The sequence below is a fragment of the Patella vulgata genome, chromosome 3 (assembly GCF_932274485.2).
Source record: "Patella vulgata chromosome 3, xgPatVulg1.2, whole genome shotgun sequence".
Lineage (NCBI taxonomy): Eukaryota > Metazoa > Mollusca > Gastropoda > Patellidae > Patella > Patella vulgata.
Window position 1 is genome coordinate 38,937,546 of NC_065881.2, and position 26,650 is coordinate 38,964,195.

Sequence of the window (26,650 nt, forward strand, 5' to 3'; positions counted from 1 at the left end):
TCACTCTGCTTACCCTCAGCAAAAAATGTTCATTATCGAACTTAGTTAAGGTATTCATATAATAAATCTATACACCAAGTTTCATCAATCTCACTTAATTAGAACTAAAGTTATCGTGTCCCAAAGCATCAACCAATCAAATTGCTTATCTCTGCTTACCCTAAGCGGAAAATGCTCATCTTCGAACTCCATCAAGGCATTGACCTAATCAACACATACACCAAGTTTGAACATTCTAGCTCAATTAGGAAGAGAGTTATCGTGCCCCAAAGTATCAACCAATCAAATTGCTTATCTCTGCTTACCCTAAGCGGAAAATGCTCATCTTCGAACTCCATCAAGGCATTGACCTAATAAACACATACACCAAGTTTGAACATTCTAGCTCAATTAAAAGTTATCGTGTCCCAAAGCATCAACCAATCAAATTGCTTATCTCTGCTTACCCTAAGCGGAAAATGCTCATCTTCGAACTCCATCAAGGCATTGACCTAATCAACACATACACCAAGTTTGAACATTCTAGCCCAATTAGGAAGAGAGTTATCGTGTCCCAAAGCATCAACCAATCAAATTGCTTATCTCTGCTTACCCTAAGCGGAAAATGCTCATCTTCGAACTCCATCAAGGCATTGACCTAATAAACACATACACCAAGTTTGAACATTCTAGCTCAATTAGGAAGAGAGTTATTGTGTCCCAAAAAGTGTGACGGACAGACAGACGGACGGACAGACGGACAGACAGACGGACAGACAGACGGACGAACCCATTTTAATAGTCCCCTGCTTTCTTCGAAAGGCGGGGGACAATAAATGGCGGAGCAAGCTAACATTTACCGTTAGTCACTAATGTCACTACCGGAGACTGGTGATGAAAGGCCTGCCAGGCAAGTTTACCATAGCCAATGAGAATGTTACTTGATGACCGAGAATATGTGGGTGGAGTATATCGTCTGCAATTCTCGTAGACGGTGCAGACTGCCGACACAGTTAATGCCTATTTCTAGTCCAAACTTCCAACAGTGACAACTCCGTTCAGAATAAAGTAATTTGACTGAAATTTTCAATATTTTCTTTTTTTATCATCTATTTTTGAATTATTATAGCAAGAATGGCCAACTCTTTATTAAACTCTTAAACATGCATTATGCAAGAGCTAAATCTGCCTATTGCAGGTCTTTCTTTAGGCCTGAAATGTTTTCTAAAGTATTAATTAGACATTAATTAACTGATCCAGGCCTTAATCAACTCTCGATGGCATCAGATTTCTCCGATATTAAATAGATTAGAATGGTTCAGCGATACTTTGATTTAATCAAATATGGGGGACCGAGACTTAGCTTCGATCAACCAGTACGGTGGTTGAAATTATTGCACACGTCTGTCAAACCTTCAAAGGCTAATATCTTCGCTTGCAATAGAGTAATTTGAATGAAATTTTCAAATTATTCATTTTACATCATCTACTTTCGAACTATTATAGCAAGAATGGCTAGTTCTTTATCTAAATCTTACATAATGTATCTTTAAAGGAGCTAAATTGCTAATATTTGGGACCTAGAAATTGACACAAATGGATCGCAACGCATATAATAATTATTTTTAATATGAATGTACATAAACTGATTTAAATTCAATCGTTTCCGTTTTTACTCTAATTTCAAATCAGTTATGTTTGGCGAAATACGCGATAAGTCTCAATAAAATGGCAACCTCTAGCGTCTAGCTATTCCAGTCTACACCAATAGTATTTATTGTGCATGCTCTCCAGATAAGAATCTGATGTCACCGTTTGACACGACTTGTGGAATATGTCTAGCCTCGTTCTTCTAGTCCCTTGTTACAAATGGCGCTGAAATGCATTATGGTACACGATTCTTGTACCAACGGTAAAATGTTTATTTTGTCTAAAATATTGGATATCAAAAGCCCATCTTTTCATGATAAGATAACAACATCATGGTTGATTTAAATTGACAAATAATTTGTGTTTTCAATTTTGATGGCTTTGAAAGATATTGAGTTAGAGACTTAGCTACTACTAATGTATCTTTAATAAAGAAATTAAGTTTGCCAGGTGAAACTAAATGCATCCTATGTAGCTAAATGCATCATATTGCAGCTATATAAAAAGTGATAGGAACTGTCAGCGGACATCGTCCGATCGGAGACAGTTCCTAAACAGGGCTGCCGACAACCAGTATCGCAGCGCAATTTGCGATACATATTTTGTCCGTTGCTAATCAAAAATTAAAATCTAACGTTTTTGATTCGCAGTAACTGCGAATCAATAATATGCCTGTCATTTTGGATATTGACACAAAGATTTATCCACATTTCTCAACACTTTCAACGCGTATAAAATATCAAATAAATTTTATAAACAAAACGGAATTCTCCGTGTGACATTTTCTTCTCGAACTACCCAGACTCAATTCATGATACTATATAATACAGGGACATAACTCTATGAATCGGGACTATTAAACCGGAAATAGGGAATCAAGTAGTACCACTCACGTTGCGAGACATGTCAATTTCGAGTAATTATATCAGTATTCAATTTGAAAAAAAATAAATTCAGTGTATCCCCCACGTATTGTAAATAAAATATAAAAAAATAAATACGTGTAAACGTATTGTAAAGTGAGAAATCAAAGTAAGAATTCCCGTAAACTATTATTGTTTATATCGCGTGCGTCTAGTTAATCGAGATTATTCGTAAAATACCGCGTGCTTCCGATTGAACAAAAATAATAACACACAATAAAAAGCAGACGAAATTGTTTTCTAACGAAGAAATAAGAAGCCACTGCCAAGAATTGGCTTCAGACATAAGGCCTAACAAAAGTCTACATTCATTCAGAAATGTTCACAGCTAGCTGTAGAAGTGCTAACATTCTAAAAAAATCTTAAGAATGAAATCTAATCATTTGCTATCAATTAAAATTAAAATAATCTTGTTATTTAGGTGTTTTATGTTGATTTGAAACTGAAAAACTGCTAATCAATTTTTAAATTTGCTAATCAAATTTGGCAAAATTGGACTTTTTGATTAGCAGTGCTGCTAATCATCTGTGAAAAATTACCGACAGCCCTGTTCCTAAAGTAAAGGAACTATATTAAAGTACCTAAGTCTCTAGCTCAATATCATCCAAAATCTTCAACATTGAAAACACGGTTTATTTGTCAAATTAAATCAACATTCATGTTGTGATCTTACCGGAAAAAGATGGGCTTTTGATATCCAATATTTAAGACAAAATAAACATTTTACCATTGGTACACGAATCGTGTACCATAATGCGCTTCAGCCCCAGTTGTATCAAGAGACTCGAGGGACTAGGCTAGACACATTGCACCAAATCAAATGGCGTATGTAGACTGGAATAACCAGACGCTAGAAATTTGCACTCGCTTGAGACTGCTGGCTTATTTCGCCGAACATAACTGATTTGAAATTGGAGTAAAAACGGAAACCATTGAATTGTAAATCAGTTTATATACATTCATACTACCGGTAAAGTATTATATGTGTTGCGACCTACTTTTGTCAATTTCTAGGTCCCAAATGTTAGAGATTTAGCTCCTTTAAGTACCTGTGCTAGGCCTACAGGGGAGTAGATTTATTTATTTTTTTTTTTGGGGGGGGGGGGGGTAACAAATTGAAAATCATATGACTGTTACCTCTCCTAAACTTGGAACTACATGTATAGGAGTCCTTGCGCCATGTCTGAAATACACTTGAACATGTTTTAATTTCAGATCACTTCGACCATTTAAACCTGCATTATCATCATTATTGTTATTCACATTATTATTATTGTCAAATTCCGAGGCCCGAACAAAATTAAAATGTTTCTTAAAAAAATAACATATCCCTGAACTTGTTGCTATTGCGCCTGAAATTTTAAAACCGTTATTCCACTGCATGGTTAATTTCTCACTTCACTGTAACGTCAAAAAATGTCACATAAAACTTCAAGGTATTAAAATAAAAGAAACCTTGAAGTACACGCGTGTTTACAATTCGAAATCCCTTTCTATCTTTAAAAGCAGCAGATAGATAGCGGATCCAAGGGAAGAAACTGATGCAATCAAAATAGTCTCGAACACCTAGAGCATGTTGAATTCTACGTAGATTCTTTAAATTGCGAAATATCGGTATTTAAATTGAGTAACATAAATTAATGTTAGAAAGTTCCTGGAATACCAGTCAAGAAACAATCATTTTAGGCGATGTTATTATTGATTTGTGTAACAGTGTAACTGTAACACCAACATAATGATTATTGATTGAACCGACCTTCCTTTTACAGATTCATGAAATTTCGTTTTAATTACCGGTAGGGCCTACTCTTTTTATCTGAAGAAAGAATTTTTTTAACTAGAATGACATGGCTCCGAATTTACCGGATAGATGGATGAAAAATGGATAAATTTCAAATTTTATTATAATAGTTGTGGCGCTTTTATGAAATATAAATTCATTGAACATAGGCGTAGGATCTCGAGATATATAGGCGCGGTGCAGATTCGGTGAACCGTCCATTTTTCGGGTAATATATTTCCGTTTTTCAGGCACAAACATCAGACTGAGAATGGGGAACATTAAGTTGTTTTTTGCTTAAATTGTAAATTTATATTGTTGTGTAATAGTGTAATTGATTAAAAATAAACAACCATCACAGTTTTGTGGAAAATTCGTTTGAGTTTATGATTGATTCATTGTGAAAATTCGGGTGACAAAGAAAATTTTCGGGCAAATCTGTAAACTATTGAACAAGTATTTTGCGCCGTTTTCACAGTAGCCTACCTAAATTTTCTGACGAAATTGTTTGAGGAAATACATGTATCAGGTTAGGTCTAATTTTTAGAGGTGTAAATTCTCTCTTCGGATATACTAACAGACTTCGAATGATTCTTCAATTCTTTAATATACCGGAACATAAATATACATAACATATATCGTCATACAGTACTGACAGGCCAGTTACCGCATTTAGTAAGGGATCCTAACTAGTGACTCCTTCGATGTACAAATTTTGTTATATTTATGGAAAATCAGATAATAGGATAAAAGCAACTGTTGTAATTAAAACAGACATGTCGATAGATGAACAATGCATAACCTGTTAAACAATATGATAATCAACAAAAACAATAGATGGAATTAACGTCGTTACCCAATGACGGCTTGAAAAGTGGTGACAGGTTAACGACTTGCTAGCCAGTTGATCTTAAAGTGGTTAATTTAAAAAACATTAATTGTCTTAGCGATTGGTAGTTCAGCTCTGAACGTAGGTCTCATTACACTCGCCCTGAACGTTCAGGAACCGTCCTTTTGAATCCTTGGCGAAAAAATTTCACTTCCCAGTAAATTTTACTGGACAACTTTTTACTGCTAAACGGAAGCGTGTCAGTCCCTGTGAAGGCCCGAAAAATATAAATGAACATCTTAGTGAGAAGATAAAACCTTGCTTACCTCGCTAGAACCAGTACGAGCGCACAACACGCTGTTAAAAAATACGTCCCCATCTTCTAAACGACTTGATAGGGTAACGCACAAATTTACGAATTCGGCCATATAAGATGAAATGCAATTTAGGTAATCCTGGGGTGGGGGGGGGGGGACATTGAAATCTTTGAAAAGTTGAAAATCAACGGCCGAAAAACTCTCCCTGATTATGAAACCCGGGGGACGTGGATATGATTCGAATCTTGGTGCGATGATTCGAATCTTGGTGCGATGAAAGGAAAAACTGCAAGAGGAAAGAAACCAGAAACGAAATAAATTCGTTCGGCGGACCGCTCAGCGCGGAAGTGGTCTGAACGCCGAGCAGTTTAACCAACATCGAGTCTTGCTTCGCAGATTGACTAATCCGCGAACACGACCCGACGTCAAACAGCGACTTCTCAATCAACAAGGTGGTGCCTTCGGTGTATTTATTGCTCGGTATGTCACTCACAGCAGCTTTAGCCCCCTTGGTATCTAAACTATGGGGGTGGGGGGGGGACAACAAGGTGGTAACCATCCCTTCCTTAGAGCGCACGGTAGAGCGCGCGCTTTTGTCTCCGACGTATCTAATATATTTGGGGGATAACCTGTTGAACAGAAAGGTATAAACAGGAAATTGGAGAATGGCACCGAGCTCAGCCATGGAGACACTGCGGTATCTATTGAACACTGCACCTAAAGACCGCCTTCTGCTGGAGACCCAACCCATCGTCGACGGTGTGTGCGAGTGTATTGGAAACCTGATTCGTGGCGACGTTCCTGTGACCAAGAACGAAATCAAGTGCTTGAAAAAGAACGTCCCCTTGTTACGACGTTTGGGCACGTCTAAAACACCCTGGAAGACACGTCGGCGACTTCTGAAGCAACAAAAAAGGTACTTCTTCACCCGGTTGTTCCGGTCATTTCCGAAAGATGAAATTCGCCAAGAAAATGAAACTGGTGCCCTACGACGAACCCACCGACGTCAGACCCATCGAAGTCAGACAAGTCGAACCCGCGTACGATCGAGATCCACTGCAGCAGGCTGTCGAGAATGTTCACTAAGACATGCAACACGTGTTAAACGATCCCACACTGACCGACGAAAATCAAATGTAACGGTACGGACAGTTGGGGTCACGGTGGCTAAGTGGGTAAGACGCTGGCTCGCTAGCCTGGAGGTCGGGTGTTCGATCCCTGCATTGACCGAGAAAGTTCATCCAGATTTTCCGGCGTGGTTCCCCCTTGTCAGTGATGCAGGACGGAGGGCCTGACAAGTACAGCTGTCTAGTCGTTCGGATGGGACGAAAAACCGAGGTCCCGTGTACACATTGGCGTGCACGTAAAAGATCCCTTGACAGTTGGAATTTGATACAAGAGTGGGCTGTGGTACCGCTGTCTGGGCAAAATTTCCCTCATAGCACACTGTATGGCTTATGCCCGTCTTCATTAGCCCAGTTCGCAGCAGAATAGTAGGACGTTAAACCTCATTTCTTTTCATTTTTGTTACACCGTTATCAAACGATGCAAAAGAAAAGAAAACAGGTCATTCCCTTGTCGGACGAGAAAATATCCGACCAAAAAGAAGAAGGGGCAACAGCCGTGGTCTCGGAGACGCCCATCCTAGAGTCGATCCACGGAGTCTTTCAACATCGGGATTGCCTTTTGTTGAAACACATGAAAGAAAAAACACCTTGGTCGTGGAACGAGGACTTGGAATTGCTTCGGGATGGAGTACCCGTGCCCAGGGGTACCCGTGCCCGGTACCAATGCCATCGAGATCGTGAACGATTTGGTTCGTCGTCGAAAGAATACCCAGGTTCCATTGGGATGGTTTGGCGTGATGCAAAGTTTAAAGGCCATGAACGTACCGCACGAAGCCATCGGCAATCAAGAACTATGGAACGTATTGTCCACGCCATCCTAACGGATCCCCGTTCCGCCGCGACCCCCGCGAAAGAAGAAAATCTCAGGTACGGATACCCCTACTACGAGTACACCCACTGGGCGAGCCAGATCTACGAGTACACCTGTTCATAGCCTGTTCATATGGCAATCTACTGAAACATGGAACAAAAGCTGAAGAAAGTCTATTACGACCCGAAACATTCGGCCGCTTTCGGTGGAGTCCTGGGTCTCTCGAAAAGCTACTGGCGTGTCCTTGGATAAAGTCAAGCCATGGTTGAAACAACAAAGGGCGTACACCTTGCACAAACCACTGAAAAAGAAATTCCCCACCATCGTGGCTGGATAGGTCATCAGTGGCAAGCCAACTAGAACGATATGTCCGCGTTAGCCCAACAGAATGAGGGATACAAGAATTTGCTGTGCGTCATCGATGTGTTTTCCAAGTACGCTTGGTGTTGCCCCTTAAAAACAAGACGGGAGACAATTTGGTGGACGCCTTTCGTCGAATCTTACAAAGTCGACAACCCGTACGACTTCAAACGGACAAAGACACCGAATTCCTCAATCGAAAAATGCAAGCTTACCTGAAAAAGAAAAAAAATCATTTTCTCGTTACACACAACGTCGAAACCAATGCCAGTGTGGTGAAACCATTTCAATGGACACTGAAAGAGCGCATGTGGTGATACTTTACTCATCGACAAACACAATGGTACATCGAGGTGCTAGACGAACTGGTTCGGGCTTACAACGCCAAACGACACCGTACCATCGGTATGGCGCCCAAAGACGTTCGTCGCGAACACGAATGGATGTTGACAACACCTCCACGCCCCATCAAAAAGAAAAAGAGAACAATGAATATCGGCACAACCGTACGCTTGACTTTACCGAAACACGGTGCCTTCGATAAAGGTTACTGGCCGAACTGGACTCTGGAAACATTCAACGTCGCACCCAACGTCGATCCCGGTTACAAACCTTTAGACGAAAGAGGTGAACCCATAGCGGGTACCTTCTATCCCGAAGAATTACAAGCGTACCCAAATTGGTGAAATGGCTCGGCTATCCGGCGAGTTTTAATTCCTGGATCGATAGGACCAGTATCCAAAACGTATAAATGGACGATCACCTACACAACACGGTCGGCCTACGCGTTCATCCCTGGGATAATTCGAGCGAAGAACCCGAACAAAAGGTATGCCTGGAACGCCTAGCTACATGGACTCATCGTACACCCCCCACCCCCAGCGAAAAAAATAGTCGGTCGCAAAATAAATGCAGTCGGTCGCAAAATAAGTGCAGTCGATCTCAAAATAAGTGCAGTCGATCTTTAATGCGTGTAGTACTAGCCAGTGGTTACTATATCCACTTTACGGCAAGTTCACGCCAATCTGGTTGAAATTAATTCAGCTATCTTCATTCAAAGTCGTAAAAATAGACCTCCCGTAAAATAGGCTTTGCCAATTATCGAAAACACTCTTAATCCCCTCAGGCGCCAGTGACGTCACAGTGACCGAATGCATATTCGGAATGTTTATTCCTTAATTACCTATATAGAGCCGGCGTGTGTATTCTTTAACGCCTGAAGGATTCCTTAATCCCCCTAATTAAAAAAAAAAATCACTCACCAAACGGCACCAGGAACTCCATGTATGATCCCGTGCAATTTTCGCGCCGTAGTTTAACCTCATTTACTACTACCTGAACATCCCGTTCGTCACCCTAACTCCAAATATCCCCCGAAGCGCGTGGTGGTCTTGGACATTGTCATTCCTGACAATCGCACCAGTCACGTCCTAGACAATCTGTTCGTAAACGAAAGCCTGCCGAGGAGACTGATCGTGGACATGGTAGGCAACTTGGCCTACGACGATGCAGAAGAATACAAAGTCGAGTTCACCAAAGCCTACCTGAACATCTTGTTTTAGTAATCGACCAGTTTTCTTAAACATAAGAATTTTAGATTTACCAATATTTAATGAAAGACACCAGTCTTTGCAAAGGTCGTCTAATTTATAAAGTTTTGATTGTAATCCATTTTTACTAGTAGATAAGATAATCACACCATCAGCATAAAGTAAGCAATGGGTAATGCTGGGTCAAAGAGGTACTGGGTCAGGGCAGTTGGAAAAGTAATCTGGCAAATCATTAATAAAATTTTTAAAAAGGTTAGGGCTTAAATTATCGCCTTGTCTAACTCCGAGATCCAAGGAGAAAGAATCTGTGAGCTTGTCCAACATGAATTACCGTGTCAAACGCTTCTCTGGAGTCAATAAAACCCGCAAACAGTTTCCCCTCCTTTGATTGACAGTATTTTTCTGTCAGAATTTTTCAAATGAATATATGATCTGAAGTTCGATGATTTTTAGAAAAGCCAATTTGACACTCATGTATGATGTTGTTAATACATGGAAATTTATTCAATCTGTTATTTAGCACCCCATTAAAAAGTTTACCCAAATTACTAGTTATAGAAATTCTTCAATAGTTGGACGGATTATCCTGTTCACCACCTTTATGCAATGGCATAATACAGCCATCAGCCCAACATGATGGATAGGTTGATTGCAAAAGACACATATTAAATAATTTCTCGAAGCATTTCCCTAACCTAGACTTGCTACTCTGCAACATTTCATTGCAGATTAGATCTATACCGGTGGCCTTATTGTTTTTAAGTCAGAAATGGCTTTATTAACTTCATCTAGAGTACTTTTTATTTATAGTTGGTTGAAACATTTCTGTTTCTCTATCTGAGAAAGTTCAAGACCAAGTATTTTGATACAATTAAGACACGAAAGTGATCAAACTATGTCTGTGGTTTTATTTGGTTATCATTGTTGGTTTTTGTCCCATCCCTTAATTCTGAAAGTAAATTCCAATAAGATTTTGGGTTGGTGTTATGTCGGCACTGCGTATCAACTGCAGAAGGCCGGACCAGAATATGGCGTCGACGTGGCCAGCGTTATTCTGACCAATGTGTCATTGAACGAGACTCATGGGGAGGTTCAAGCATACTGGTTTGGGTGGAATCGGCCTGAACCAGAGAGTGGGTCCTGTGGTGTTCCAAAATCTTGGTCCAGGTAGAGAAGGCGGCATCACAGCAGTGCGCTACATCGATCAAGCTCCCAGACCCCACGTCATACCATATTTCGCACGTCATCGAAACAACGTTTTCCAGCATGACAACGCCCGTGCCCACACCACCAGAGTTACTCGGGACTTTCTAACTTTCTACAGTAGAACGGTGTCAACTTTATGCACTGGCCAGCCCTTAGTCCTTAAACCCGATTGAACATCATTGGGGTGAAATTCAGAGTAGACTTAATAACGTCGTACCGAGACCAAACACACCCGATGGATTGCACTAGGCTTTTCTGAGAGTGTGGTTTCAGGTGCCAATAGCGTTCATCATGCGTCTGGTCCACTCCCTGTACATACCCTGCGCTGCTGTTATTGACACTCGCGGTGGAAATGAAATGAAATGAAATGGGTTTAACGTCCTACTGTTTTGCTCCTATACTGGGCTAATGAAGACGGGCATACGCCATACAGTTTGCTATGAGGGAAATTTTGCCCGGGCAGCGGCACTATCGCCTACTCTTATATCGAATTCCAACTGCCAAGGGATCTTTTACGTGCATTCTAATGTATACACTGGACCTCGGTTTTTCGTCTCATCCGAAGGACTAGACAGCTGTCCTTGTCAGGCCCTCCGTTCTGCACCACTGACAAGGGGAAACCACGTCGGAAAATCCAGATGAACTTTCTCGGCCAATGCACCCGACCTCCTGGCTAGTGAGCCAGCGTCTTAACCATCTAGCCACCGTGGCTCCCACTCTCGCGGTGGACACACCAGATACTGGTGTATAGACTGTGTACAGACTCTAAACCTTCACGTAATGCCATGGAATTGTGATGAATTAATCACTAATGTGTCAACATACTGTTCACAAAAAATTGCATTGATCCATTTAGTAAGTCGTTTTCTAGAATGATTTGATTAAAGTGCCTCTCTGATTTTGAAATAGTACTGACGGGTTTTTTTTTTGCTGTTTAGTATATAATTAATGAAATGATTAAACATTCCTCTAGTATTCTTATTGACCACTACCTCAAGTTCTTTAATCTCATTCTCTCGTCTGGACATTTTCCGGACAAATGGACAGAGTCATATTTAATACCTGTCTATAAGAAGGGAGACATTCATAATGTTAATAATTACAGAGGAATTGCGTTAGCTAGCTGTTTAGGCAAAACGTTTTTGGCAATTATTAATCAACGACTCTCCGAGTACCTAGAAAACAATAACATTCTTGATAAATCCCAAGGAAGATTTAGACCAGGAAAAAGAACAATAGATAATTTATTTATGTTAAAGACTATTATTAACCGAAAATTATACGAAAAGAAAAATTTGTATCTATGTTTTGTCGATTTCAAAAAAGCATTTGATTCAGTATGGCGAGCTGGACTTCTCTACAAATTAGTTAAACATAATATAAACGGTAATGTATATAATATTATACAATCGATGTATCATAAAACAACTTATAAGATAAAATCTAATGATAAATTATCCGAGGTAATTTCTTCGACGGTTGGTGTCAAGCAGGGTTGTAACATGAGTCCAACCCTGTTTAATATATATGTTAACGATCTACAAAACTACCTTCAAAAATCAGCTAGCACCCCGCTGCTTAATGGTCAACCGTTATCCCATCTTATGTTTGCGGATGATTTAGTTTTATTGTCCTCTAATGAGGCTGATCTACAGAATCAATTAAATAATTTATCCGAGTTCTGTTCCGATTGGCAACTGAAACTTAATCCAAATAAAACAAAAATAATGACGTTTCTTAATTCTAAAATAAGTAAAAAGCAAAATTATATATATAAATTTTATTTTGAAGAATTTGAACTCCAAAATACCGAAACGTACAATTATCTTGGATTAACGATTACTAATAATTCTAGCTTTAAAACCGCATTTTTTGACCAAATGAAAAAAGCCCGACGAGCGTGGTATGCGATAAGACAGAAACTATGCTGTATTGAATCCCTGCCCTCTACAGTAATGATAAAACTTTATCATTCTATTGTTAAGCAGATAGCCCTTTATGGGGCAGAGATTTGGGGTTCATACGTTATCAAAAACAAAAACATAATTAAGATTGACAGATGGGATAAATTTGAAGAAAACAGAAGTACGATCAACATTTGTAATTCCATTCGCAATATGCCTAAGCGTGCTAGTAACATGGGATGTCTAGCTGAATGTGGTATCCATCCACTATCTCTGGACATATATCAGCGTATGCTTCTTTACTTCAAAAGATTCTTATCGGATAATAAAAACAAACTCCTAGACACGTCATTTGTAGCGGATTATGAACTTTCTTGTAAAACTGCTGGTTCAAGAAAATCATTTTGTCATAGCATAGGGATTTTAACCAGATATTTTGAACTTGAACAAAATGACCTAAAAAATAGTGACATAAAATCTGCCACTGAAAAGAAATTTGTCGATCTTTTCCTAATAGTTACTGATCAACAAGAAAATTCGCAATCGATCCATAAACTTCGGACGTATGGAAAAATTAAGCCAGATTTTTATGCGATACCGTTCTATCTGCACTTCGTCAAATCGAAGGCCCATAAAATTGCGTTGACTTCGATTAGGCTTAGCACACACCATCTCGAGATAGAGCGTGGTCGGTATAAAAATATTCCGCCACATGCACGTTTATGTAATCAATGTAATAATAATGAAATAGAAGACGAATATCATTTCATATTTGACTGTAATAAATATAACAATCTTAGAAATTCAAAATTTACGCCAATTTTCAAAAGCAATCCGCACATCTCGTGCAATATGATTAATGTTTTAAATCCCCCAAACGAAATTGCCAGTCAGGTTGCTTCATATATATATATAAGTGTCTCCAAGAAAGAGCATCAGAGTTACCTGTTAACCAACACCCCAGTTCAATATAATATGTTTATTATACTAATACTTACGGTAGAAATAGTTTGTTTATTTTTCAGGCTAGTTTAGATAATTTTCGTTTTAGTTCTATACTGATTCTCATTATACCGACCATCTTTTAATGCTTATAGACTTGTTATATCACATTTAACATCCATAAAGGATCACCCCAGATGTTATGTTACAATTGTATGATTAACTTTTGTTTAAACTGTGTATGCTGTCCTTGGTGGATGCAATGATACAATAAAATCTTATCTTATCTTATCTATAAAACAAAACCCAAGACCCCCCCCCCCTCCCGAGGTCACAAATAACAATACATCTGCAGTTGAATGTCTTACTACTCTTCAAGAGAGATAAGACTAGCAACAATATTGCTTTAACTGTAAAAAATACTATCCTAGAAATGTTCTTACTGAAGTTAGACTTTGGCCCAATACCAAAAATGACACTTATAAATGCATTACGGATTTTAGTAAACTAGATATTTTACATAATCAATATTCTTTCAACAGGAGTAATGATATTAAAGATAATGTGGAAATAGATACACTACCTAAATTCCACAAAAACCCAGTAAAATTCGGGTACATAATATCCTCTAGCAACTGCCAAACAAAACCATTGGCTAAAACAATTACCAAAAGGCTTAAACTATGCTAAACCCAACATTAATAGTGATTTCATAATTGATAGAAATAAACCCATCGTAGAAACTTTAGATAAATCAATCAAAAACTTAATGCAAAAACAATAGAAACAAAAGATAATTTGGAATGGTTTGTGGATTACGCTTTTAATGAAGCTTTCAGGAAAGGCAGAAACTTGATGATCATTTTCTCAGAAGATGCTACATGGATTACAAAACGTCGCAATGCCGACACTGTAGTTTTTGATAAAGAAAAGTTTCAAAACATTATACATTTTCTAATTGACAATGCCATATTTGAGGTTGGGGATCAGATAATACAGCAAACTATTGGTTTACCAATGGGAACTGATCACGCCCCATTTATGGCAAACGAACATTTATATAAATATGAATTCTGCTTTCAGAATCATAAACGAAAATCGGATTACAAAGTAGCTACAAGTTTAAACTATACCTTCCGATTCATTGATGACATAACACCTATCAATGATAACGGAACTTTCAACAAATATAAATATGAAATATATCCCCCAGAACTTATACTATTCAAAAAAAGTAGGGGATATTTGATTTTTAAGTGTTATTAAAGTCACCTAATGAAACTGACGAAGAAACAAATGACAAAATGAAATGAAGTTCACATTAATCGATTTATTCCAAATGGTCGTTAGACTAAGTAAGGCACAGATTGACCATTATAAGGGTAAAATGATACCCGGGGTCAAACAGCAAAGTTACCACAGCATCACAACCAAGTCAGTAACGGGTAAATCCTCCTCTGTTTGCCAAACAAGCATTGATCCGACGTGGCATACTCCTAATGAGACGTCTAAGGTCATTTTGGTCCAGATTGTCCCATTCCTGTTGCAACGCAGCAGCAAGTTCTTGGACATTGGCAGGACGTTGTTGACGTTGACGTAACCTCTGTCCAAGCATGTCCCAGACATGCTCGATGGGGAGAGGTCGGGACTCAGTGCTGGCCAAGGTAATGTGGTGATGTTCTGTTGTTGGAGGTAACCTGTAACGATCCTGGCCCTGTGACATCTTGCGTTGTCATCCTGGAAGATGAAACGGCGGCCATGACGTCGTGCGAACGGCACAACATGGACTGCCAAGATGTTGTCCCGGTAGTACTGGCCTGTAACACACCCTGCAACAACATGTAAAGCCGTTCTTCCAGCAACAGTGATGCCTCCCCACACCATAACAGAACCACCACGAAATCGATCATGTCTGATGACGTTAACGTCTTGGAAGCGCTCGTTTCGACGAAGCCACACCCTCCTACGTCTGTCCAAAAAATCAACAGTGAACCTTGACTCATCTGAAAACATCACATTGCTCCAGCGTCGATTATCCCAGTGTTGACGATCCCTACACCAACGACGTCTTGCCTGAATGTGATGATCTCTCAAACAAGGGATCACGCGAGGACGTCGGGCGCGAAGGTGACCCCTATGCAGTCGATTCCGAATCGTCTGGCCACTCACTCTCACACCAGTGTCTGTTTGAAGACGAGCGCTGATCTGATTTGCTGTGATGACACGATTTCTCAAGGCCATGGTACGGATAAATCGATCCTGGGCTTGAGTTGTCCCCCTTGGTCGACCTGAGCGTGGTCTGTCCTGTACAGAGTGTGTATCACGGTATCTGGACCATAGCCTGCTTATGACAGACTGAGAAACATTCATCGTCCGCGCCACAACCGCCTGTGTTGTGCCGATCTGTAGCATGCCAAGGGCACGTAACCTTTCATTTTGGGTAAGCCGACGCATATCAAAATTTGTTTTCTGGTCACTAAAACAATTAAACTGATGTTTCCACCCTGGAATTCAATGCCACAATGACTGTAACATTCAAAGTCAGAGTCGTGCAAATCTTGGGTTGGACCCCCATGATGATCCCAAGCATCACCTGCATTCCATGCGGTAGCTATTGGTGCGTTTGGGCGTCACATGTAACTGGAAATGTTTCTTCTGTTAGGTTCTATAGTGACCTTTTTCGTAGTCATTTGCATATTTTAGTATTATGCCCCCAAAATCAAATATCCCCTACTTTTTTTGAATAGTATATATTAAATAAAAAAAATTCTGGCACTATAAATGCAACTGTTCTTGACCTGGATATTAAAATAATTAAAAATAAATTTAATGTCGGTATTTTCGACAAAACAGACAAATTTGGCTTTGAAGTAGTAAAATACCTGTCAATTTATAGTAACATACCAGATATCACGCTACATAGTGTTTTCTATTCAAAAGCATTACGATTTTTGACTATATTTAACGATAAAGAACTATTTATTTCCAGAATAAAATCTCTTTACTCTAAGTGCTCTGCCAAAGGCGGTACACAATTACGCATTTTAAAAGAAATTTGTAAACTTCCATTTCTTCAAAATACCAAGTTTGACATTTCTTATAAGTATATTACCGAATACATATTGGATAATGATCCAATTTAATATTTATTTTAAATTTTCTGCACTTTCCTAATCCTATCTGGATTATCGACCTTATTTTATGCCTTTATATAAATACATGTTCATAGTACGATTTCGTCAGCGTACCTGTTTTGCATTTCTTGTAGGAATTTACGTATTGTATTTTGAGCAATTACATAGTTGAATAATTCCGATTAGTTCCTTTTTATTGTGGTTTTTATTACATTTTCAAACCTTGACGTCTTAGCAACCTATCGCCTTTTACGTCACATCATTCAGTCAGCAGACGGCTCTCTTTCGAGACGCTTTACATTTTCTCATTTGCTTCTTTGTATACAGTATTGTTTGTTATTTGACTCTGTTTTTTTTTGTGATAAATGGAACATACGCCCTAAATATATTCAATCCCTCGATTCTATTGAATACTAAAAATGTTTCTCACTTAACTTACAATTTTTGTTTTTTTGGACTGCCTGTGTTTTTTTTATACATTTCACCGATACGGTTACTTGTATAGGTAATTTTTACTTCAATATGTTTACATTCATATTTCTTGTACATATAGCAGATCATGACTCATGCTGGCATTACACAATGGTTTCTCTGGGTTATCTTAGATTCAATGGATTTGTGATGAGGTCATAATAATTCATCGAAATCTATCGTTTATTACCATTTTAGGCGACCGAGCTTTCTAGAATCGTCACTTGGAAACTTCTAGAAACCATAGAAACTTCTGGAAACGGTGTTTAGAAATAATTGGAAGGTTCTGGAGGGTTCTAGAAAAAGTTGGAAAGTTTTAGAATTTCCTAAAACTATGTAAGTCGGACCAGACTAGTCCGAGAGCAGAACTCTCTCAGCACTTCGTACAGAACTTGCTCAGCACTTCGTACAGAACTTAACGTTTTTCGTGAGTTTCTGTTTGAACCACATGGCCTGGGTTCTCGATTTATTGTCATTTCGTGCTGTTGCACTTATTGTGCTGTTTTGAGCGAAATTATCTCTTTTACATTGTGCTGTTCTTAGAGACTTGATCTCTCTGTTGTAATCCAAGTTTAGGATTACTGGTGTAGATTTTTACCAGATTATACTGATTCAAGGATTATTCATCCTGTCAGTTTTGGATCATCAAGTTCCTGTGTAATTCTGCCAACCTAGGAATTACTACGACAGCGCCGAGAAGACATATGTAAAGGACTGTTTACAAACTACTACCTCAAAGCAGTAGAAACACCGAGAGCAGAGAAGATTTCAACCGAATACTGGTAAAATTGGACTGAATACTGTGAGTAATCCTGTACATTGATTCTGATCAACGCTGTTATATTCATACTTCTACTCATTTGTCCCAATATCATTTGATCCAAAAAATCGGTTGTGTAGATTTGTTTGTGAATCTGTAAACTACCATCGATCAGGGCCGTAACTAGCTCAGAGCAACGAAGGGGGGGGGGGGGTGTTCTCAGGGGTGCTGTAAATTGACGGACAATGTATATCTATGGTCGACAATTTTTTCACCGGGGGGGGGGGGGGGCGAAACTCGATAATCGGAGATTGTAACAGATTGTTTTGGAGGGCTACTCAGAAAATAACATTTACATTATAAAACATGTTGTATTGCCTTGTTCGCTCCTGGTGTTGGCCGAGAAAATTCCTCTGGATTTTCTGGAGTGATTTCCCCTTATCAGTGGTGAAGGATGTGTACACATTGACGTGCACGTAAAAGAACCATTGCCAGTTGGAATTCGAAATAAGAGTATGACGTAGCACCGCTGTCCAGGCAAAATTGCCCTCATAGCACACTGTCTGGTATATGCTATTCTTCATTAGCCTATAGCCGAGTCCTACTACGACAAGGACCGATAGGAGGATTTTATTTATGTCAAGATCGCCTAAAGTATTGCAAAAAGTGACCGACAAGAAAAGATAAGTTATAGATATGTATATTATACACATAATATCTAAGCCTTTAATGATTTCGTAAAATATTCACAAAATCACGGATAAGTGAAATTGACGAAAGAAAGGCGCTTGTCGGTGATTAGAAGGATCGACCCATTCGGTGCTTGAAAAATAGGACATTAAACCTCATTTCATTTCATTCACTTGTTGTAAAATGGGATACCATTTTGAGCGTACTTTGTTCGGATTTATATTGTTACAAGAATTAAAATGCACGCATCTTCCATCTTTAATTATAACTCGTATATCTATATAGATGGTTATCTTCAGCGATAAGTAATTATCTTATAAACATGCTCATATCTGCCATCTTTTGTTGTCTTACCATTAACACTTATATCATAGTCTGTTAGCTTGGTTAGTTCTCTTTCACAACTTATTTACATCGACTGGCTCCTTTATCGTAATACTGAATGGATTTCAAGTGCTCCTTGTAAACACACAGTTTCCACCTCGTTTCCGATTGTCCTAGTAACCTTTTAGACATTTCAAATTGCAGGATATATACAGCTTCCCAGTTACTTCACAGCAATACTAGAACTGTTCTTTAATCAGTAAGATACGTTTTTGGACACGAAGTTTATGAGTTGTGCAGGAATAACCGTTATAATTTAATAGGCAGCTAATATATCTATTTACTGACGGAAAAGTACGGGTGATGGATTTACATATCTACCAACTATTTATTGTATGTTTAATATTGTTGTGTGTCGGTAAGATTTCATATTATATTATTTTTATACTCATACACAATGCACCCCCCCCCCCAACGCCATGATCATAAACAAAGTCTTGATTGTCAGTCATTTTAATGAGTGACGTCCATTTTAACCGATTAGATGGCGTGGATAGTATAATCTGTTCAATATCTCAACCATCCGATGTTCTAGATTATAGACTCTTCGTGTGAATAGATGTCGAAATAATAATTCGTAAGACCTGCAATAGGCAGATTGAGCTCTGGCATAATGCACCTTTAACTTGTCATTTTTATGTTTGGTACATAAATAATATACACTTTAAATATGAAAAAGAAAACCCTAATCCCTGGATAAAAAAACCCAACAATAATTACAAAATATATTTATTAAACCCTTAAATTAGAAGGAAATGGAAACGGGTAATCCACCGAATTTCATACTGACATCATGGATCATTGTAAGATTTATTGTAAAGACATTTTTGACAGGTAGGACCTACTATCGACTGTTGTTCAAACTGTGTCACTATCGACTGTTGTTCAAATTGTGGTAATATCGGCTATTTGTCAAACTGCGACACCATCTACTATGGTTCAAACTGCGATACTATTTATTGCCAGAACTGCGGTACTATCGACTGTTGTTCATACTTCGGTAATATCGATTATTGTTCAAACTGCGGTACTATCGACTATTGTTCAAACTTCCTTTCGTAACAAGAGAATGTATTAAACTAAGTATACCAGTACAGGTACCCGTGATTGCCAGAATGCCATACAATGTAAGAATACACAAATAAATATCCCGGATCTCACTGGGTACATATACCAGGGGTCACACGTTCAGGATCTTCCAGCTGCATGAATACAGTCAAAAGATTTAGCAGAGAAAGACCCCGTTCTTGTCACCAGAATTAGTGGCAGATATTCCTAGCAACAAATCAAACATTGAACTACTAAAAACATTTTTTTATTATGAAGATGAAGAAGAAAAAATAGATACAAAACAACCAAAAACAGAAATGTTGTATCCTGAAGTTAAGGTGCAAAAACCAAAACATTGATGTTGCTCAAAATAGCAGACGACTGAATCACAAAGTACATAATCTGTGAGATTAAGTCGGAATAGATGATCACGGAATTTTTTTTAAATGGAAATTTGATTACCTCCTAGAAAAAAATTGTAAGACGATGATAGAGAAAACAGAAGAACACCCCCCCCCCCCTACCAAAAACAATGCACATTTAAATCAGTGATTCTCAACCAGTGTGCCGCGAAATTTTGAACGGTACACTAAGAAAATGGGTAAAACCACGTAACCCCAGTTGAGTATTCACTGGTGTCTACTGGTAAGTTCATAGCTGTGTTTTTCTTTATTCAGTTTGAGTCATTCTATGTGTCTTTGACTTGAATGTGTTTACGGTTGTATGCCGTCTATGACTTGCCATGTTTTTATTTTGCAAAATTCAAAAATTTTTCAATATATTTAGCCAGGTGTGCCGCTATTTTTTCATGTGTTCCAAGGTGTGCCGTTAGAAAAAAAGGTTGAGAACCACTGATTTAAATTTATACTATTGTTCGATTATTATTTTTGACTCTTTTGTAATTAAAGTTATAAATTTTTAGTTATCTCCATCTTTCTTTCCTTTTTTTGAGTTTTTTTTTTGTTGAAAAAGCGAAATGAAAAAAAAAAGGTTTTTGACATCTGTTTTTTTTAAAGAGAAAGCTACATTCTATTCGAAGTCATTTAAAACTACACTTGATTATTGGAGGTTTTAGCATTAAACAGCAATGCCAGTATCGATACGGCTATAATTCTTTTGAGTCAAGTTTTAAAAACTATTGTGCAACATTTATATACAAACTGATCTTATTGAGAACGAGTGGTGATTAGTATAACAGTAAGAAAACAATCCCATAACAGCAATAAACAAAATAGGATCAAAGAACAGAAATAGCTATTGAATAATATTCTTTAACCTTTTATATCTAAAAACGGAGACTGGCGTGGTCATCGCCAAGAGGAGTTTCGGTTAGGTTTGTGTTTTAATATAACATATTTTATAGTCTCCTCGTGTTGACGGAGAAAGTTCCTTTGGTATTTTCTGGTGTGGTTTGCCCTTTTCAGTGGTGAAAAATAGGGGACCAGGGGCCTGTTTCACGAAATTTTAACTAAGATAAAATCCAAATTTTAGTAATTTGATTGGATAAAATTAGATTTGATTTTAGTGCTTAGCCAATCAAAATTGAAGTATCTACTAAAATTTGGATTTTATCTTTAGTTAAGATTTCGAGAAACAGGGCCCTGGCAACGAACGTATACACGTTGACATGCACATAAAAGAACCCTTGACAGTTGGAAAGAGATAAAAGTAAGCGTCGTTGTCCGGGAAAAATATTCCTCATAGCATACTACATGGTGTAGGCCTATGTCCGTCTTCATTAGCCCGGATCATGCAAAAAAAGTATGACGATAACCCCATTTTATTTATAAGATAATATTTTAAGAGAAAAGTGTCACCCATGGTGTTCTTATGACTGCCACGAATCTTGTAATTTGTGTGGCTTATCCGATGCCGTTTTCAAATACAAATTCAACAATCGGTTTGTTAAATTTGCCAGCTATCCATTTCGGGTACATGTATATTGTTTTTATTTGGTATAGAACTAACTTGATCTTATATCTATTCCAGACGGAAGTCGTTTATCGAAACCCCGCAGACTGAAAACAAAAGTTATATCTCCTACTGCAATAAAAGTACAGTGGAAAGATCCCAATAATCATAAACTTGTTTCAAATTTAATATATAAAGTGAGGTACTCTAAAACACGTAAAGGGAAGGTGTATAAAACTATAAATACCAAAGATAAGAGTATAGTTATAGAGGAATTGAAGCCAAATACAACTTATCAATTTTCCGTGCGGGCCCAGGAAGGCAAGGGTCGTGACAGAGTTAGTTCGTGGAGTTTGACAGCATTAAATAAAACCCTGAAACAAGGTAAGTAAATATAAAGAATAATTTAATACAAGGATGCATTAAAAAAAACTTTGTAAAAAGTGTAGTTGCCTGGACTTGATTAAAATCCTGATCTAACCGGTCAATTAAATCTCGAAACTTAATAACACACTCGGTAATTGTTGATAAAGTACTAAATTATTTAGAGCTTTAAGGTAAACATCTTTATGCGCAACTGTCTATCAGTGCAGTATTATGACGTGTACGTGTTGGTTTAGGAGCTCCAAAGTTGAATGCGAAATAAATAATGTTCAAATGTGAGTTATATAAAACCCCACTATTGCACACTGCCTCTGGGGTGCGCATAATAGATTCTCCGACGCTCAATGTTGTGATTCTAACCTGTCAATTATAGGAATATATTCTTGAAATATTGCGGCTGTCACTTTTCTAATAGTACGTCCAGGGGGACCACAACAAATCTTTTGTGCTGACAGACTGAATACAGAAATTATATTAATACAACACTACTAATGTTTGCTACTCAAACTACCATTAAAACTTATTTCCTCCATAAAGAGGTTGCTTCCGTTAAAGCTCCATTATGTTTATAAATTTTACACATACTGTATTTACATATTAGAAGTATTTATGTGATGAATTTCTATTGAAAAGACTGACTCACAAGTCCTTTGACATACTCTCGGTGTTGAATATATATCTGTTGGTTATTAGTTTACGCTATTGCAATAGGGTATTCAAAGTCGAGGTCAATAAATACAAAATAGTGTAATATGGCTGAGTTTTATCAGGGAAACGACAAGCATCACTTATACTACAATACTAGGCAAACACAGAAACACCATTGTTATTGAAATAGATCTGTGATGATAGAACCCACAGGCAGTTCTTTGATGAAGGCGTTAGATTTTAACCACCAGTCTCAGTACCAGCACTTTGGGTGTCAGTAATAGACTCTTAAATCGTATACATTCTAGTGTAGTGGGTCAACTGAGAAATAAGTATATTGACGACTGAGGTATACTATTACATATTTACGGAAATTAACGACGCGATATTTAAAATGGTAATATTTGTCGTATAGTTTGAATGCCATCAGATTTCTGGTTTCGGTCGGTATTGAGTTTCATATCCAAATGAGTTACTCAATTGTCGATTGCGTTGTTGTCTTTAATCTCTAGCTTACCTAGAATGATTGCTAGAAAGATCCATTTTTATCTTGCAAATGAAATGAAATGGGGTTTAACGTCCTACTGTTCTGCTCCGAACTGGGCTAATGAAGACGAACATACGCCATACAGTGTGCTATGAGGAAAATTTTGCCCGGACAGCGGCACTACGGCCTACTCTTATATCGAATTCCAACTTCAAGGGATCTTTACGTGCACGCCAATGTGTACACGGGACCTCGATTTTTCGTCCCACCCGAACGACTAAACAGCTCTCCTTGCCAGACCCTCCTTCCTGCAATACTGACAAGGAAGAACTACGCCGGAAAATCTGGATGAACTTTCTTGGTCAATGCACCCGAACCTACATGCTAGCGAGCCAGCTTTTTACTCACTTAACCACCGTGGCCCCTTTTAATCTTGCAATTCTGACAGAGGGCTTGAATAAGGAGGCATGAGTACTAGTAAATTAAACCTATATTATCACTGACTCTTAGAGGTATTCAATGATGCATGTACTACATCATCTACCTACGAATGAAATTGAATTGTAGAATGGCACATAGTTATTACCCATAGGAATAGCAGTTACCTCCATGGGGAAAATCCCTTTTCGAATTCCACGCACAGCGGTGCATCTTTCTTGAGAACAAAGTGATTTTTAACAAAACAAGTAGAGGTGTATTGCACAATTGAACTTGATATCAACTGGTTTTATGTTTAGGAAAGAAAACACACGGTGAACTAAATCGTTTAAAGGGGCTAAGTCGCTAATATTTGGGACCTAGAAATTGACACAAATGGGTCGGAACGCATACAATAATGTAATATGAATGTATATAAATTGATTTACATTCAATCGTTTCTGTTTTTACTGTAATTTCTAATCAGTTAGGTTCGGCGACATACGCCAGTATTCTCAATCGAATTTCAATCTCTAGCTTCTGGTTATTCCAGTCTACGCCGATAGCATTTATTGGGCATGCTCTCCAGATAAGAATTTGACATGACTTGTGGAATACGCCTAGCCTCGTTTTTCGAGTCCCTTATTACACATAGCGCTGAAACGCATTATATGGTACACGATTCGTGTACCAATTGTAAAATGTTTATTTTGTCTTAAATATTGGATATCAGAAGGCCATCTTTTCCCGGTAAGATCACAACATCAATGTTGATTTAAACCGACAAATAAGTCGTGTTTTCAATGTCGAACATTTTGGATTATATTGAGTTAGAGACTTAGCTACTTTAATTGTGCCAAGACAGCAACTTTACGTCCAACTTTCCTAGTAGGTATTTGGGACCTTTAAGTATTGACGCCACTGTTGAATAAATATTATCACAGTATTTCTGACATCACTCCATTATAGATATTTTTGGACAGAGATTATGTGGAGCATAGAAAAGACCCAGCTATATAGCATTCCTTGAAGGTTTTTGTAAAGCTTTGTTAGGACTGCACATGGCCTGTAAAATTTCTTGTTCGATTTTTCTATTTTAAGTATCTGGCACGGCTTCAAAGCTAAAGGCTGTTCCTTTGACATCCACGTCTATATTACTGACATGGAAATTACCTCCCCAAAGAAACAGAACCTCTGGATTTTATGTATTATGGTCAGAAGTAGACGAAGATGCACGGGAAAGTCGAGTAGCGGTTTCCAAGCAATCGAATTCCTCACTCTTCAGGGACTTGATACCAGATTGCTTGTACAGTTTTCGTGTGGTAACGTTAAAAGCAAACGGTGTAGAAAAGAGCACACACAAAATATATGCGCGTCCATACCAAGCTCGACCTGCTCAAGCACCCCGAAATGTTTCTTTTGCGCTTTTAGAAAATTCGGTAAGTTTAAGTATGAATACACCTTTAACTGTAATGTACAGACATCGATTTTCTAGTCATATATTGGGTTTTTACGAAATACAAAGCGCTTCTAAGAAGGAAATTGTGCTCTTTAATATACTAAACTTGACAAATAAAGGCACCATACATTAAAATGCTGATGGTGCGAAAATTGTTTTCTGTATTATCATATTTCAACAGGTATTACAAGTGACCTGGTTACCCCCACCAGTAAGACAGAGACATGGTACAATATTAAGCTATAAACTACAATATACCAGAAAGGGGGCTAGAAGGGGTGATATATGTACTATAACTAGTTCTGATAAACCACGGATATATAATCTTACAGGTAATTATTGATCTGTTGTTTACCTTAAATATGCATTATGTAAGATTTAGATAAAGGGCTGGTCGTTCTTGCTATAATAGTTCAAAAATAGATAATGCAAAATGAATATTTTGAAAATTTCATTCAAATTACTTTATTCTGAGCTAAGTTATTACTGTTTGTAGTTTTTACAAGATGTGTGTATTAATTGTTTATTATCGTAACCGCGGTACTGGTTATTCGAGACTTAGTCTCGCTTCTCGATTTTTTAAAATTAAATCATTGAATGGCCGAACCATTCTAATTTACTTAAAATTGGAGCCATCCGATGGCCGAGAGAGTTGATTATGGGCTTGTCGTGTTAATAAATGGCTAATTAATAATTTATATAAAATTTTGAAAGGCGTAAAGAAAGACCTGCAAAAGGCAGATTTAGGTCTTTAATAACGCACCTTTAAAAGGGACATAAAATGGTCACACAAAGGTGCTATGTACATAAAGAAATTGTTTACCACAAATATCATTAAATTTCATTCATAATTCAAAGAAACGTCTCTAATCAAATATGGACCTGCCCTAAAAACAATTTTGACATTTATATAAAACACTCTAAATTTTCCCAGTGACATATCAGTGACCATATGTTTATTAGGAGTGTGTGTCATATCAATATAAATTCGAGTAAGCCATTAGCCAATAATACACCTATATAATAATAAACAAAGGTTGCCAGCTTATGTAAGAAACCGGGTTCTCAAATAATGTATTTGTTATTGTGGGAGTTTATCTAGTAATCTATAATAATACTACAGTAGGCCTATGTTTTATACGGACATTGCTTCTTTTACTTCAGAATTAAGACGAGGTGAGACATATCGCATAAGAATTGCTGCAAGAACTGTTAACGGAACAGGACCTTACTCTAAATGGGCACCAATAGACATTCCCCTGAAGTGGAAAGGTAGGCTTGCATAACCGAGAACTATGAAATTCAATCCATGTCTCTCCAATATAGTATACAGCGAATGAATCGGATGATCCACTGAATTAATATACGTTTACTAAATTACAATCGTCATTGCTTATGGTGGTATATTAGATTCAAAATTCTAACGTGATGTCGTCTAATCTCTAACTTCTATTCATGTAATTTTTAACTTCTATTC

At 37.9% G+C, this 26,650-nt stretch overlaps 2 protein-coding genes across 7 annotated transcripts in view; one reads left to right on the plus strand and one right to left on the minus strand.

Moving 5' to 3' along the window:
• Positions 1-4,067, minus strand: part of LOC126814363 (lysophosphatidic acid phosphatase type 6) — a 34,572-nt gene extending 30,505 nt beyond the window's left edge. For 3 of the 4 annotated variants that reach the window (XR_007677564.2, XM_050539442.1, XM_050539441.1), the window contains exon 1: positions 3,690-4,067. Coding sequence is in view for 2 of the 4 variants with exons in the window: in XM_050539442.1 (XP_050395399.1) it covers positions 3,690-3,935 (246 nt within the window). In the remaining 2 variants the exon portion in view is untranslated. Of the gene's footprint in view, positions 1-1,715; positions 1,850-3,689 lie in introns of those variants that run through there. The other variant, XM_050539444.1, reaches the window with a different exon arrangement.
• A 14,906-nt stretch (positions 4,068-18,973) lies between these two features.
• Positions 18,974-26,650, plus strand: part of LOC126815757 (neogenin) — a 34,131-nt gene continuing 26,454 nt past the window's right edge. Inside the window, exons 1-5 of one of the 3 annotated variants that reach the window (XM_050541667.2) lie at positions 18,974-19,175; positions 21,857-22,162; positions 24,816-25,153; positions 25,355-25,505; positions 26,338-26,445. In XM_050541667.2, the coding sequence (XP_050397624.1) occupies positions 19,121-19,175; positions 21,857-22,162; positions 24,816-25,153; positions 25,355-25,505; positions 26,338-26,445 (958 nt within the window). In that variant the 5' untranslated portion in view covers positions 18,974-19,120. The remainder of the gene's footprint in view (positions 19,176-21,856; positions 22,163-24,815; positions 25,154-25,354; positions 25,506-26,337; positions 26,446-26,650) is intronic. The other 2 variants (XM_050541666.2, XM_050541665.2) reach the window with 2 other exon arrangements.